This window comes from Oncorhynchus mykiss, chromosome 11 (assembly GCF_057628025.1).
Source record: "Oncorhynchus mykiss isolate SJ-2025 chromosome 11, ASM5762802v1, whole genome shotgun sequence".
Lineage (NCBI taxonomy): Eukaryota > Metazoa > Chordata > Actinopteri > Salmoniformes > Salmonidae > Oncorhynchus > Oncorhynchus mykiss.
The window spans coordinates 57479665-57492402 of NC_143032.1; the positions used below are offsets into that span (position 1 = coordinate 57479665).

General features: G+C 44.8%; 2 protein-coding genes and 1 pseudogene across 2 annotated transcripts in view; all 3 read left to right on the forward strand.

Annotated features, from left to right (window-relative positions):
* The first annotated feature begins 1082 nt into the window (after window positions 1–1082).
* Window positions 1083–8411, forward strand: LOC118937389 (calcineurin-binding protein cabin-1-like; annotated as a pseudogene).
* A 2744-nt stretch (window positions 8412–11155) lies between these two features.
* LOC149979641 (uncharacterized) lies at window positions 11156–12686 on the forward strand. Its single transcript, XM_036935822.2, has 4 exons — window positions 11156–11459; window positions 11625–11781; window positions 12233–12288; window positions 12477–12686. The coding sequence occupies exons 1-4, from the start codon at window positions 11278–11280 to the stop codon at window positions 12490–12492; spliced, it is 411 nt and encodes a 136-aa protein (XP_036791717.2). The 5' UTR covers window positions 11156–11277; the 3' UTR covers window positions 12493–12686.
* The window catches only part of LOC110535064 (calcineurin-binding protein cabin-1), an 89269-nt gene continuing 89032 nt past the window's right edge, over window positions 12502–12738 (forward strand). Inside the window, exon 1 of the mRNA XM_090190570.1 lies at window positions 12502–12607. The gene's annotated coding sequence lies outside the window, so the exon portion shown is untranslated. The remainder of the gene's footprint in view (window positions 12608–12738) is intronic.

Genomic DNA, 12738 nt, shown 5'->3' on the forward strand with positions numbered 1-12738 from the left:
TGTTAGCAGGCAATATTAACTAGGGAAATTGTGTCCCTTCTCTTGCGTTCAGTGCAAGCTGAGTCAGGGTATATGCGACCATTTCTTCCTAACAAAGGCCGTTATTAATTTGCCAGAATTTTACATAATTATGACATAACACTGAAGGTTGTGCAATGTAACAGCAGTATTTAGACTTAGGGTTGCCACCCATTTGATAAAATACGGAACGGTTCCGTATTTCACTGAAATAATAAACGTTTTGTTTTCGAAATGATAGTTTCTGGATTTGACCATATTAATGACCAAAAGCTCGTATTTCTGTGTGTTTATTATATTATAATACAGTCAATGATTTGATAGAGCAGTCTGACTGAGAGGTGGTAGGCAGAAGCAGGCGCGTAAGCATTCCTTCAAACAGCACTTTGTCAGCAGCTCTTAGCAATGCTTGAAGCACATTGCTGTTTGACTTCAAGCCTATCAACTCCCGAGATTAGGCTGGCAATACTAAAGTGCCACTAAGAACATCCAATAGTCAAAGGTATATGAAATACAAATGGTATAGAGAGAAATAGTCCGCGTCATAATTCCTATAATAACTACAGCCTAAAACTTCTTAACTGGGAATATTGAAGAACTGGTAATATTGAACCACCAGCTTTTATATGTTCTCATGTTCTGAGCAAGGAATTTAAACTTCAGCTTTTTTACATGGCACATATTGCACTTTTACTTTTTTCTCAAACGCTGTTTTTTTGCATTATTTAAACCAAATTGAACATGTTTCATTATTTATTTGAAACCAAATAGAATTGATGTATGTATTATATTTAGTTAAAATAAGTGTTCATTGTTCATTCAGTGTTGTTGTAATTGTGATTATTACAGAGATAACTCACGTTTTTGTATTTCATCCGCAAAGCTTTGAAGAACAGCCTTTTCTGAAGAGGGACTCCGTGCAAATGTTACTGAAGTGGTACGGCCCTACTTCTACTGTCAGGGGAGACCGTTGCTGTTAATATTCATACATGTATTTGTTTTTTTGCAGTTGACTCGCTTGCTGTTCATTGTGATTAAGGGTAAGAATGCATTGTTTTAATTGACGAAAAGCATTTTTGACTTATTCTCATATGGGAGAGAGCCTCCTTGCCATGTACAGACATCAGACAACCTGCGAGCCACCATGCCCAAGCCTGGGCCGCAGGATCAACCTGTCCCAGTACCGCAACCCCAACTGCCTCCAGGCCTTGCCTCCTGAGCCCTGCCCTCCTCCTGTCAGTGAGTTCCAGACCATCCCCAGCAGCAGCCCCAGCATCTCCCTGCCTCCACTCCCTGAGCAATCACCACTGTCCCAGCCCAGCCCTCTGGTTCAGATCACAGACTACAGCCCCCTCTGTTGGTCAGTAGCTTCTTTTCATCTAATTTAGCATGTCAATTCCATTGATTTGCAAGCATGAAACCATTTATACAATGTCAAATTGACTGGTTTATTGTATACTCTGATAATGTGTTTTATGGTTTAGGATCAATTTGTACCCTCACTGAAAAGGAGAAGGTGAAGAAGGCCCCTGAGAGGAGACACTGCCAAGCGCCGCTCAGGTCGGGTCATAAACACCAAGTGCAAGGAGGAGAAGATCGACTTCCAGGAGCTGCTGTTCAAAGACCTACCATCCAGGTATTGTCATGAAACCTCAAGGGGAAAACTATCAACACATTGCAAGTATATATTGTTATTGGATGATAACTAGGCTCTTCCGTTCCACTCAGACTGAAGAAGTTTGACCTTGAGGAAAATGATGAGAGCCTGAGTAACCTGGAGGCCCAGCGTGAAATCAAGCAGGACTTCCAGCTGCTCCATGGCACAAGCTGCATGCCTTTCAGACTACTGAATACATGGAATCAGGTACATGTCTTATGTAAATGACGTCACGCTGCTTGCTTAGTGAGTACAGCAGTGGTGCAGGAGGTGTATCATAGTTGGAGGAAGCACAGTAGTGGCCTGCCCAACCCTCTACTCCGCAACTGCAGTAATCAACACAAATGGGTATAGGACATCTATTCTGACTCTTTTGATATATTACTTTATTGACAGCGTTTTTAATTGAGAAGCTTACATCTCTGCCTGTGTTTTCTACATTCCACCTAATGCGAATGTCAAGCTGTCTGTAAAAGACTTGTGATTGGTGTTTTATGCAGGAAATGTCGCTGATGAGCCTATCATGTCTGGAGCTTCAGCTGGAGCAGTGGTCCCACAGCAAAGGCAAGAGTGGTACGTGTCAAACACATTGGTGTACTTTGGTATTCTTTATGAAATACAGTTTTCTGTTGGTTTCTTCCTTTTGCATGAACCATATTGGTATATTCCTTTCTGTGTTTTTATTGTGAAGGGTCCCCAAGAAAGTGCAGTGGGGGCCAGAGCAGTGTTGGGTTTGATGCAGAGTTCCCAGGGCAGAACTCTGAGGGGGACCTGTTATAGCTGGGGAACCTGTTTGAGGAGAACTGGGTGGCTGTGGTGGTGCGTGTTCCCTTGCTCAAGGCATGCTTCTTGGCCCTGCAAGTAACCTTCACATTCATCCTGCAACATAATTTACCCATGTTTCCTTGACTATTTACCATAACACTTGAATATTTGTTTCTAGTATGATACTGAGTTGACCTCTTTCCTCATACATCTCACATATTAGTTTCAATGATTAAGACAAGTCAATCTGATCTACATTTGCTATTGACATGTGTAATCCATAACCTAAGACGTGCTTTGTGTGCTTGTGTCATCTCACAGGGAGACCTGGAACAGGCCCTGGAGAGCTATGATGTGTGTGCAGGCATGCTGCAGAGATTCACGCACGGACCACAGAGGAGGAAAGGTACACCATCTACCTGCCCAACCTGCGTGCAGATGCAGCCATCTCGGTGGAGGAGGTCAGTGGAAGAGCTGAACAGTAAAACTATAGCACAAATAGTCTATTTGAATAACATGCACTTGGCCCTCAACCATCCCATGAGAGCATGTAGTTCCCCTGTGGATTTGAGTTGTCTGGTTCATCAGAAAGTGTTCCCTTCTCCCCATTGCATGGACAGATTGATAAAGAAGATGGTGTCTCTGGAGCATTGTCAGTCCCTGGCGGAGATCCAGCGTCTGAGTCTAGGGACTATGAGTCTGTGGTGTGGCTGCTGCAGCCCACCCTCAGCTATGGCTCTGGGCGGGTCAAGCCTCTGGCGTTTGTCCAGCTACTGCTGCTGCAGTTTACCTTCTGGATTAATACAGCAATAGATAATTTTGTAGATGTACTGTAGTATTTGTCTTTATATGGTTCTTTTAGTTTCAACAAGTCTTTCTCTTTGAGGCATGGTTGTCACTACTAATCAGTGTAGTACGGACGTAGGAAAGCAGTATTAAATGTACAATATGTACCATGATTACATTTTTCCTCTTTTCCTGGCGTCTCTGCCCCAGAACTCCCTGTTGAAACTGAAGGACTACCGTCAGTGTCTGGAGTGCACCGAGGTTGCCCTGAATGAAGCCCTGCAGCAGCTCAACTCTGTCCCAGTCAGCTCTCACACGGCAAAGGAGGAGTGGTTCTCTACCATCACAACGCTGCTGGGAGGCTTTGAGGTCTGCTTCACAGAGGACCCTCAGCTCCTGAGCAACGTCAACCACTACACCAGCATGGCCCGGCTGGCCAACAACCTCATCCGGGTCAACACTCACACTAATATACTTGGTAGAGACAAAGTGTGTTTGGAAACAGAAAATGATATGTAAATGTGTGCTGTGTCCAGCTCAGCCCTGCCCTGGATTCTCCTGCACCACATCATCAAGCACGAGGAGGCTGCCTTCAACTGCCTGCTTCGCATATATTCGTAGGGGATGATGAAGGTACATTACCAAAAGTATGTGCTCATCGAACATCTCATTCCAAAATCATGGGCATTAATATGGAGTTGGTCCCGCCTTTGCTGACATAACAGCCTCCACTCTTCTGGGAAGGCTTTCCAATAGATGTTTGAACATTGCTACAGGGACTTGCTTCCATTCAGCCAGGAGCATTAGTGAGTTCGGGCACTGATGTTGAGCGATTAGCCTGGCTCACAGTCGGAATTCCAATTCTTCCCAAAGGTGTTCTTTGGGGTTGAGGTTAAGGCTCTGTGCAGGCTAGTCAAGTTGTTCTTCACCGATCTCCACAAACCATTTCTGTATGAACCTCGCTTTGTGCACAGGGGCATTGTCATGCTGAAACAGGAAAGGCCTTCCCCAAACTGTTGCCACAAAGTTGGAAGCACAGAATCGTCTACAATGTCATTGTATGCTGTCGGGTTAAGATTTCCCTTCACTGGAACTAAGGGGCCTAGTCCGAACCATGAAAAACAGCCCCAGACCATTATAAACCTTTTACAGGTGGCACTATTTATTGGGGCAGGTAGTGTACTTCTGGCATCCGCCAAACCCAGATTCGTCGATCGAACTGCCAGATTGTGAAGCGTGATTAAAAATAATCAAATGTTATTGGTCACATAAACATGGTTAGCAGATGTTAATGCGAGTGTAGCAAAATGCTTGTGCTTCTAATTCTGACAGTGCAGTAATATCTAACAAGTAATCTAACAATTCCACAACTACCTAATACACATCTAAAGGGATGGAATAAGAATATGTACATAGAAATATATGGATGACCGAGCGGCATAGGCAAGATGCAATAGATGGTATAAAATACAGTATATACATATGAGATGAGTAATGTAAGATGTGTAAACAGTATTGAAGTGGAATTATTTAGAGTGCATTGTATAAAGTGACTAGTGATCCATTTACTAAAGTGGCCAATGATTTGAGTCAGTATGTAGGCAGCAGCATCTCTGTGTTAGTGGTGGCTGTTTAACAGTCTGATGGCCTTGAGATAGAAGCTGTTTTTCAGTCTCTCGGTCCCAGCTTTGATGCACCTGTACTGACCTCGCCTTCTGGATGGTAGCGGGGTGAACAGGCAGTGGCTTGGGTGGTTGTTGTCCTTGATGATCTTTTTGGCCTTCCTGTGACATCGGGTGCTGTAGGTGTCCTGGAGGGCAGGTAGTTTGCCCCCGGTGATTTGTTGTGCAGACCGCACCACCCTCTGAGGAGCCTTGCAGGTGAGGGTGGTGTAGTTGCCGTACCAGGCAGCCCGACAGGATGCTCTCAATTGTGCATCTGTAAAAGTTTGAGGGTTTTAGGTGACAAGCCAAATTTCTTCAACCTCCTGAGGTTGAATAGGCAATGTTGCACCTTCTCCACACTGTCTGTGTGGGTGGACCATTTCAGTTTGTCTGTGATGTGTACGCCGAGGAACTTAAAACTTTCCACTTTCTCCACTGCTGTCCCATCGATGTGGATAGGGTGGGGGGGGGATGACCCCTCTGCTGTTTCCTGAAGTTCACGATTATCTCCTTTGTTTTGTTGACATTGAGTTTTCCTGACACCACACTCCGAGTGCCCTCACCCACTACTGTTGTGTCGTCTGCAAACTTGATGATTGAGTTGGAGGCGTGCATGGCCACGCAGTCATGGGTGAACAGGGAATACAGTAGGGGGCTGAGCACACACCCTTGTGGGGCCACAGTTTTGAGGTTCAGCGAAGTGGAGGTGTTGTTTCCTACCTTCACCACCTGGGGGCGGCCCGTTAGAAAGTCCAGGACCCAAATGCACAGGGCTGAGTTGAGACCCAGGGCCACAAGCTTAATGATGAGCTTGGAGGGCACTATGGTGTTGAATGCTGAGCTGTAGTCAATGAACAGCATTTTTACATAGGTATTCCTCTTGTCCAGATGGGATAGGGCTGTGTGATGGCGATTGCATTTTCTGTGGATCTATTGGGGCAGTAAACAAGTTGAAGTGGGTCTAGGGTGTCAGGTAAGGTAGAGGTGATATGATCCTTAACTAGCCTCAAAGCACTTCATGATGACAAGTGAGTGCGATAGTCCTCTAGTTCAGTTACCTTTGCTTTCTTGGGTACATGAACAATGGTGGCCATCTTGAAGCATGTGGGGACAGCAGACTGGGATAGGGAGAGATTGAATATGTCTGTAAACACACCAGCCAGTTGGTCTGCGCATGCTCTGAGGACGCAGCTAGGGATGCCGTCTGGGCCGGCAGCCTTGCGAGGGTTAACACGTTTAAATGTCTTACTCCTGTTGGCCAAGGAGAAGGGGGACCCGCAGTCCTTGGTAGTGGGCCGCGTCGGTGGCACTATTATCCTCAAACTGGGCAAAGAAGGTGTTTAGTTTGTCTGGAAGCAAGACGTCTGTGACGAGGCTGGATTTATTTTTGTAGTCCTTATTTGCTTGTAGACCTTGCCACATGCGTCTCGTGTCTGGGCCGTTGAATTGCGACTCCACTTTGTCCCTTTACAGACATTTTGCTTGTTTGATTGCCTATTCCCGGAGGGAATAACTACGCTGTTTATATTCAGTCATATTCCCAGTCATCTTTCCGTGGTTAAACGCGGTGGTTCGCGGTTTGTTTTGCGCGAATTCCGTCTATCCATGGTTTCTGGTTAGGGTAGGTTTTAATATTCACAGTGGGTACAACCTCTCCAATGCACTTTATCACTCCAGAGAACACGTTTCCACTGCTCCAGAGTCTAATGGCGGCGAGCTTTACACCACTCCAGCTGACGCTTGGCATTGTGTATGGTGATCTTAGGCTTGCGTGCGGCTGCTCGGCCATAGAAACCCATTTCATGAAGCTCCCGATGAACAGTTATTGTGCTGATGTTGCTTCCAGAGGTAGTTTGGAATTCGTAGTGAGTGTTGCAACCTAACGACATGACTTTTAAGCGGTACGTGCTTCATCACTCGCTGGTCCCGTTCTGTGAGCTTGTGTGGCCTACCGCTTTGTGGTTTAGCCATTGCTGCTCTTAGATGTTTCCACTTCACAATAACAGCACTTACAGTGGACCAGTGCAGCTCTAGCAGGACATACATTTGACAAACGGACATGTTGGAAAGGTGGCTTGTTAGAAAGTCACTGAGTTCTCCGGTAAGGCCATTCTACTACAAATGTTTGTCTATGGAGATTGCATGGCTGTGTGTTCGATATTTTTATATATATCTGTCAGTAACGGGTGTGGCTTAAATAGCTGAATCAACTAATTTGAAGGGGTGTCCACATACTTTTGTGTGTATGTATGTGTGTGTGGTGGTGGTGAAGTCCATCCTGTTCATAACTGCTATAATGCTCTATTTAAATCTATGCTGTAAGCCCTAAAATGTCTTGCTGTTTCCTGTGACTCTCTTCAGATTGCTCTAACACCCCCATTCTGCCCTCCTCCCTGATGCTGCTCAACCTGGCCCATGAGTACCTGGGCCGCCGCTCCTGGTGCTGCAACTCAGATGGATCTCTGTTCAGGTGCTATGTGAGTCGGTCAACAGAGTTGAGATTGTGTGGACATTCTCTGTATTTGTTTTCCTATGATATGGTTTGAATTAGTTTCTAATATCTTTCAAAGTATTTGTCAAAGTTTAATCAGGATAGAACTAACCTCATTGTTGTATTCATGTTCGTGTTCTGGAGAAAGAGGCGTCTCCCTCATCCCTACAAAGATGAGATGGGCGTTGAGCAGTGCTTCTACTGCCTGTATGCTTACCCCAGCAAGAAGATCATGGCCCGTTATCTGGAGGAGCACTCTGCTCAACAGGTCAAACACCCAGCCCTCTTAATGTTATATTACTGACTGTCAATCTTTCAATGCCTTTCACATATCTGAGGATTAGCTAACAGAGATCATGTAATGTGTTCAACTGGCCACTAGGTGGTAGTCAATTCCACATTAGGTTGTTTACTCACTGGGATTGGCTTGTAGTGTAACTGTGATACGCAGTAATTGCATGATGAATAGACTGTTCCAAAGGGACAAGGTTCATTAGTTAATGAATGCAGTCCCCCGACTAATTAACTACTGGTTGGTCCACTGAGTCATACGACCCAGGAACTCCACTCGAGCAGGTCAATACAGGAGGAAGAAAGCAATTGATTCACTTTCAGGGAGTTTGAATGAGATTAATTATCTGACTGCCTCTGCATCAGAATGTACCAGCCTGTGCTGTTAGTCCCTTATCATGGGAATAGTTAGTCCCTTATCATGGGAATCACCAGGGTTTCACTTAGGAAGAGTTGAATCTTAGGGCAAACTCTTTGGTGGCGAGTTTTAAAAAGTGTGTGTGCATGCGTGTGTTAGTACTAGGATTTTTTTTAACAGTACAATAAATGTTTTGCTTATCATCATAACTAACTGTGTTTTTCTAAGAAGAGCAGGTGGAACTCCTTTGGAGCCACGCCCTCTTCATGTTCCAGTACTTTAATCCCAAGAGTACCTCAGTTTGACAGCTACAAGATAAGCACGGTGTCTTCTGACCTGGCCAACCTGCTGAAAAGGATCTCTGGCATTGTCCTACAGTGACACTCCCATCCTCACTATTGATGAGGTGTCAGCCTACATCGAGTGCACGGCTGGAATCAAATCAAAGTTTATTTGTCATGTGCACCGAATATAACAGGTGTGGGTGGACCTTACAGTGAAATGCTAACCAATAGTGCAAAAAAGGTATTTGGTGAACAATGGGTAAGTAAAGAAATAAAAACAACAGTAAAAAGACAGTGAAAAATAACAGCAGTGAGGCTGTATACAGTAGCAAGGCTATAAAAGTAGTGAGGCTACATACAGACACCGGTTAGTCGGGCTGATTGAGGTAGTACATACGTGTAGATATGGTTAAAGTGACTATGCATACATGATGAACAGAGAGTAGCAGTAGCGTAAAGAGGGGTTGGCGGGTTGCGGGACACAATGCAGATAGCCTGGTTAGCCAATGTTAGCACTGGTTGGTCGGGCCAATTGAGGTAGTATGTACATTAATGTATAGTTAAAGTGACTATGCATATAAGATAAACAGAGAGTAGCAGCAGCGTAAAAGATGGGTTGAAGCCTTTTTGTCCTAGACTTGGCACTCCGGTACCGCTTGCCATGCGGTAGTAGAGAGAACAGTCTATGGCTGGGGTCTTTGACAAATTTTAGGGCCTTCCTCTGACCGCCTGGTGTGGAGGTCCTGGATGGCAGGCAGCTTAGCCCCAGTGATGTACTGGGCCGTACGCACTACACTCTGTAGTGCCTTGCGGTCGGAGTCCGAGCAATTGCCGTACCAGGCAGTGATGCAACATGCTCTCGATGTTGCAGCTATAGAACCTTTTGAGGATCTCAGGACCCATGCCAAATCTTGATAGTTTCCTGAGGGGGAATAGGCTTGTCATGCCCTCTTCACGACTCTCTTGGTGTGTTTGGACCATTCTAGTTTGTTGTTGTGGACACCAAGGAACTTGAAGCTCTCAACCTGCTCCACTACAACCCCGTCGATGAGAATGGGGGCGTGCTCGGTCCTCCTTGTCCTGTAGTCCACAATCATCTCCTTAGCCTTGGTTACGTTGAGGGATAGGTTGTTATTCTGGCACCACCCGGCTAGGTCTCTGACCTCCTCCTTATAGGCTGTCTCGTCGTTGTCGGTGATCAGGCCTACCACTGTTGTGTCGTATGCAAACTTAATGATGGTGTTGGAGTCGTGCCTAGCCATGCAGTCGTGGCTGAACAGGGAGTACGGGAGGGGATTGAGCACGCACCCCTGGGGGGCTCCAGTGTTGAGAATCAGCGTGGCAGATGTGTTGCTACCTACCCTCATCACCTTTAAAGGTCAGTGCGGGGCTTTTATGAGTCACAAATGCTAATTGACTGGACGTAGCCACAGCCTGACTTTACATGTTGTCATGTAGAACAGTTTAGCAGAGTTGGGGTAAATTCCGTAAATTCTATTATAATTAAATTCCATCTACCTGTAAATGTAAATTCCAGGTCACCCTGAATTCCAATAATTCAATTCCCAATTCAATATTATCCACAAATCCAAATTCCCTCAGGCTGATTATGTCACTGTTTAGATATTTCTAGTATCGCTAGGCTATAGTAATACAAATTGAAATGATTTTTAAACATATCCAGAGAGAGAGTTTTTGTGCATTAATTCCATTGACTGTGAACTGTACAAATATTGAATTCCAAAGATGACTTTTTTTTACTATTTCAATTCCAATTCTGTAACTTAGATTGCTGAAATTTGAATTGATTTCAATGTAAATTCTCCACTTCATGAGTGAATTTATTGGAATTGACCACAACCCTGCTATTTAGGCCTATACATCACGTCATGACCATTCATTATAGGTGATGACACTGTACAAGTCATTATGCATTGAAATATGTAGGTAACTGCCAAAAATAAAGGAAATACCAACAGTCTTAATAAGGCGTTGGGCCACTCACTCACTACAAGCCGCCAAAACAGCTTCAATGCACCTTGGCATAGATTCTACTAGTGTCTGGAACTCTATTGGGAGGGATGCGACACCATTCTTCCACAAGAAATGACATAATTTGGTGTTTTGTTGATGGTGGTGGAAAACACTGTCACAGGTGCCGCTCCAGAATCTTCCAGTGTTTAGTTGGTTTGAGATCTGGTGACTGACTGACACCTACACACTTTAAACCCCCTATGCTCCTTTTGAGACCCCGCACTGAGACATCTTCTACCCATGGTAGCCAAAATAATGGGCAACTGGGCATTTTTTTTTAATACATGGCCCTAAGCATTATGGGATGTTAATTGCTTAATTAACTCAGGAACCGCAGCTGCTTTCAATATACTTTGGATCCCTTTTTTCCCTTTTATTTTGGCAGTTACATGTCTGATTTACAAATTGAATGCACCTGCACAATAGCTGAAACCTTTATAAATCACACATTGATCTAAATGGGGGACTTGATAGGTCCTGACAAGTACTCCCATCTCAAATTAGGATTAGAGAGGATCTCTACATGTATCAGATTCTAGTTGAATCTGTAAGACTGCTGTCAGACCCGACAGTAGCAGCATAGTAGATCATCCAGTCGTTGTGTTCCCACCCAGGAGCCGGTACATTGCCTTCCTGAGAGGGGTGCTCCAGCACCCCCTGTTGTCGAGATCTTCTCCCTCCTGGCTGACTAGTTCTTTGAGAACAGTCCAAGGCCGTTAAGTTCTATATGCATGATATCTGTGTGTCCAAACAGGTCAGGAAAAGTCAATTGTGGTTGTGCTTTTTAAGATACTCATATTACCTTGAGTTGCTTTAATTATTTTACCTTACAAGTGAATTTCATGTCATGATGATAATGACATTTCCTTGGCATGCTCAATGCTGTGTGTGTGTCCTGGACAAGTTAAACTCTATTGAACTGACGAGCGATGGCCCCATGTGGAAGCACTCCATGGCTGTGTTCAACTGCTTTAAGAGGGCCCTGGAGATGGACAGCACCAACCTGGCTCTGTGGATCGAGTACAGCACCATGTCCTACGCCGTGTACTCCTTCACCTCGCGCCAACTCAAACAGTGGAGGACTGAGCTTCCCTCCGAGGTCATCAAACCGGTGCAGTGGACAACCAGTGTACAGAATACTCATATGCACTGTGTTTTGTGTTATACTTTTCTAAACTTCATGGACGTCACTTCTAGTCATGCTGTGTGTGAATTCATTGTTCAGTAAATTGATCACTGTTGACAGTAGCGGTTTGTGTGTGTGTGTGTATTTCAGATGGAGGAGAGAGACCATGCTGGAGACGTGTTTCCAGGGGACGTCTCGGTGTGAGGGGGATAGGGATGAGGAAGAGTGGTTCATTCACTACATGCTGGGGAAGATAGCTGAGAAACGCAAGCAGCCACCTGGGGAATACATCCAGCTCTACAAACAGGTGCACAGCCGGGGAAACGATCTGTGGACTCAAGTGATTCATTGGTCTGCCTTGCAGACTAGATTTATACAGACAGGGGAGCCCTAGGGCTCAACGGAGCAGAAATCTTCATGGAGGTCAGTACAGTGGAAGAGGGGAAAGGGGATGTGAGTTATAGGGAAACTAGGAAGTCAGAGGTCCGATGAAGCAGTTCTGTCTGTATGCGTTTCCCTGTTACTTTCACTGCTTATTCACCTCTCCAGACCCAGTACTTCCATTCTATAGCTCCATTCTATAGCTTACACTAGAATCACTATGTATCTGTTTGTTTTTCCAGTACATTAAAGGTTGACATTTGACCATTGAAAGATATTGACCATGGCAACCAGCTTTTCATCCTGTGTTATTAACAGCCATCAGATGATCTGATGCTCTCGTCTCTTTCTCTTCCCATGCACATTATCTGCACAAGGAAGCTGCCAGATACACTACCACAATTCCCCTGACTTGTCTATGGAGGCCCTGGAGGTACACTTGTTTTAAACCCAAGGGTTTCTAGGTCTAGTCTTTTGTTCAATAATATATATATATATATATATATATATATATATATATATATATATATATATATATATATATATATATATATATATATGAGAGAGAGTATAACTCTGTTATTAAAGCTGTGTGACTCTCTGGCATCTCTCTCCCCCTAGCTGTACTTCCATCTGAGCGCCACTGTCAGACCTGGAGCATGATCTTCTTCAACATCCTGGCTGTGGTGGCCACTGGACCCTTTGCCAGGGGGGGGAAGAGAAGAGAAGGGCAGGCCCAGGTCCAACGAAAAGTGAGGGACCTCAACCTTAGCCTGGGATCTATGCTCTGTCTTATAAAACTCATTCTGTGACTCGACTACAAAGGAAAAACGTGAAATTCTCCCCCTCTGGCCCAACCTTTTGTTTTGTCCCCACCCCCTCT

Bases quoted from the DNA above. Each gene is read 5' to 3' on its own strand.
- LOC149979641 (XM_036935822.2), top strand. From the start codon at position 11,278: ATGGCCCCATGTGGAAGCACTCCATGGCTGTGTTCAACTGCTTTAAGA. The intron at 11,460-11,624 runs GTGCAGTGGACA...TGTGTATTTCAG, and splicing joins CCTCCGAGGTCATCAAACCG to ATGGAGGAGAGAGACCATGC. The intron at 11,782-12,232 runs GTGCACAGCCGG...TATCTGCACAAG, and splicing joins ACATCCAGCTCTACAAACAG to GAAGCTGCCAGATACACTAC.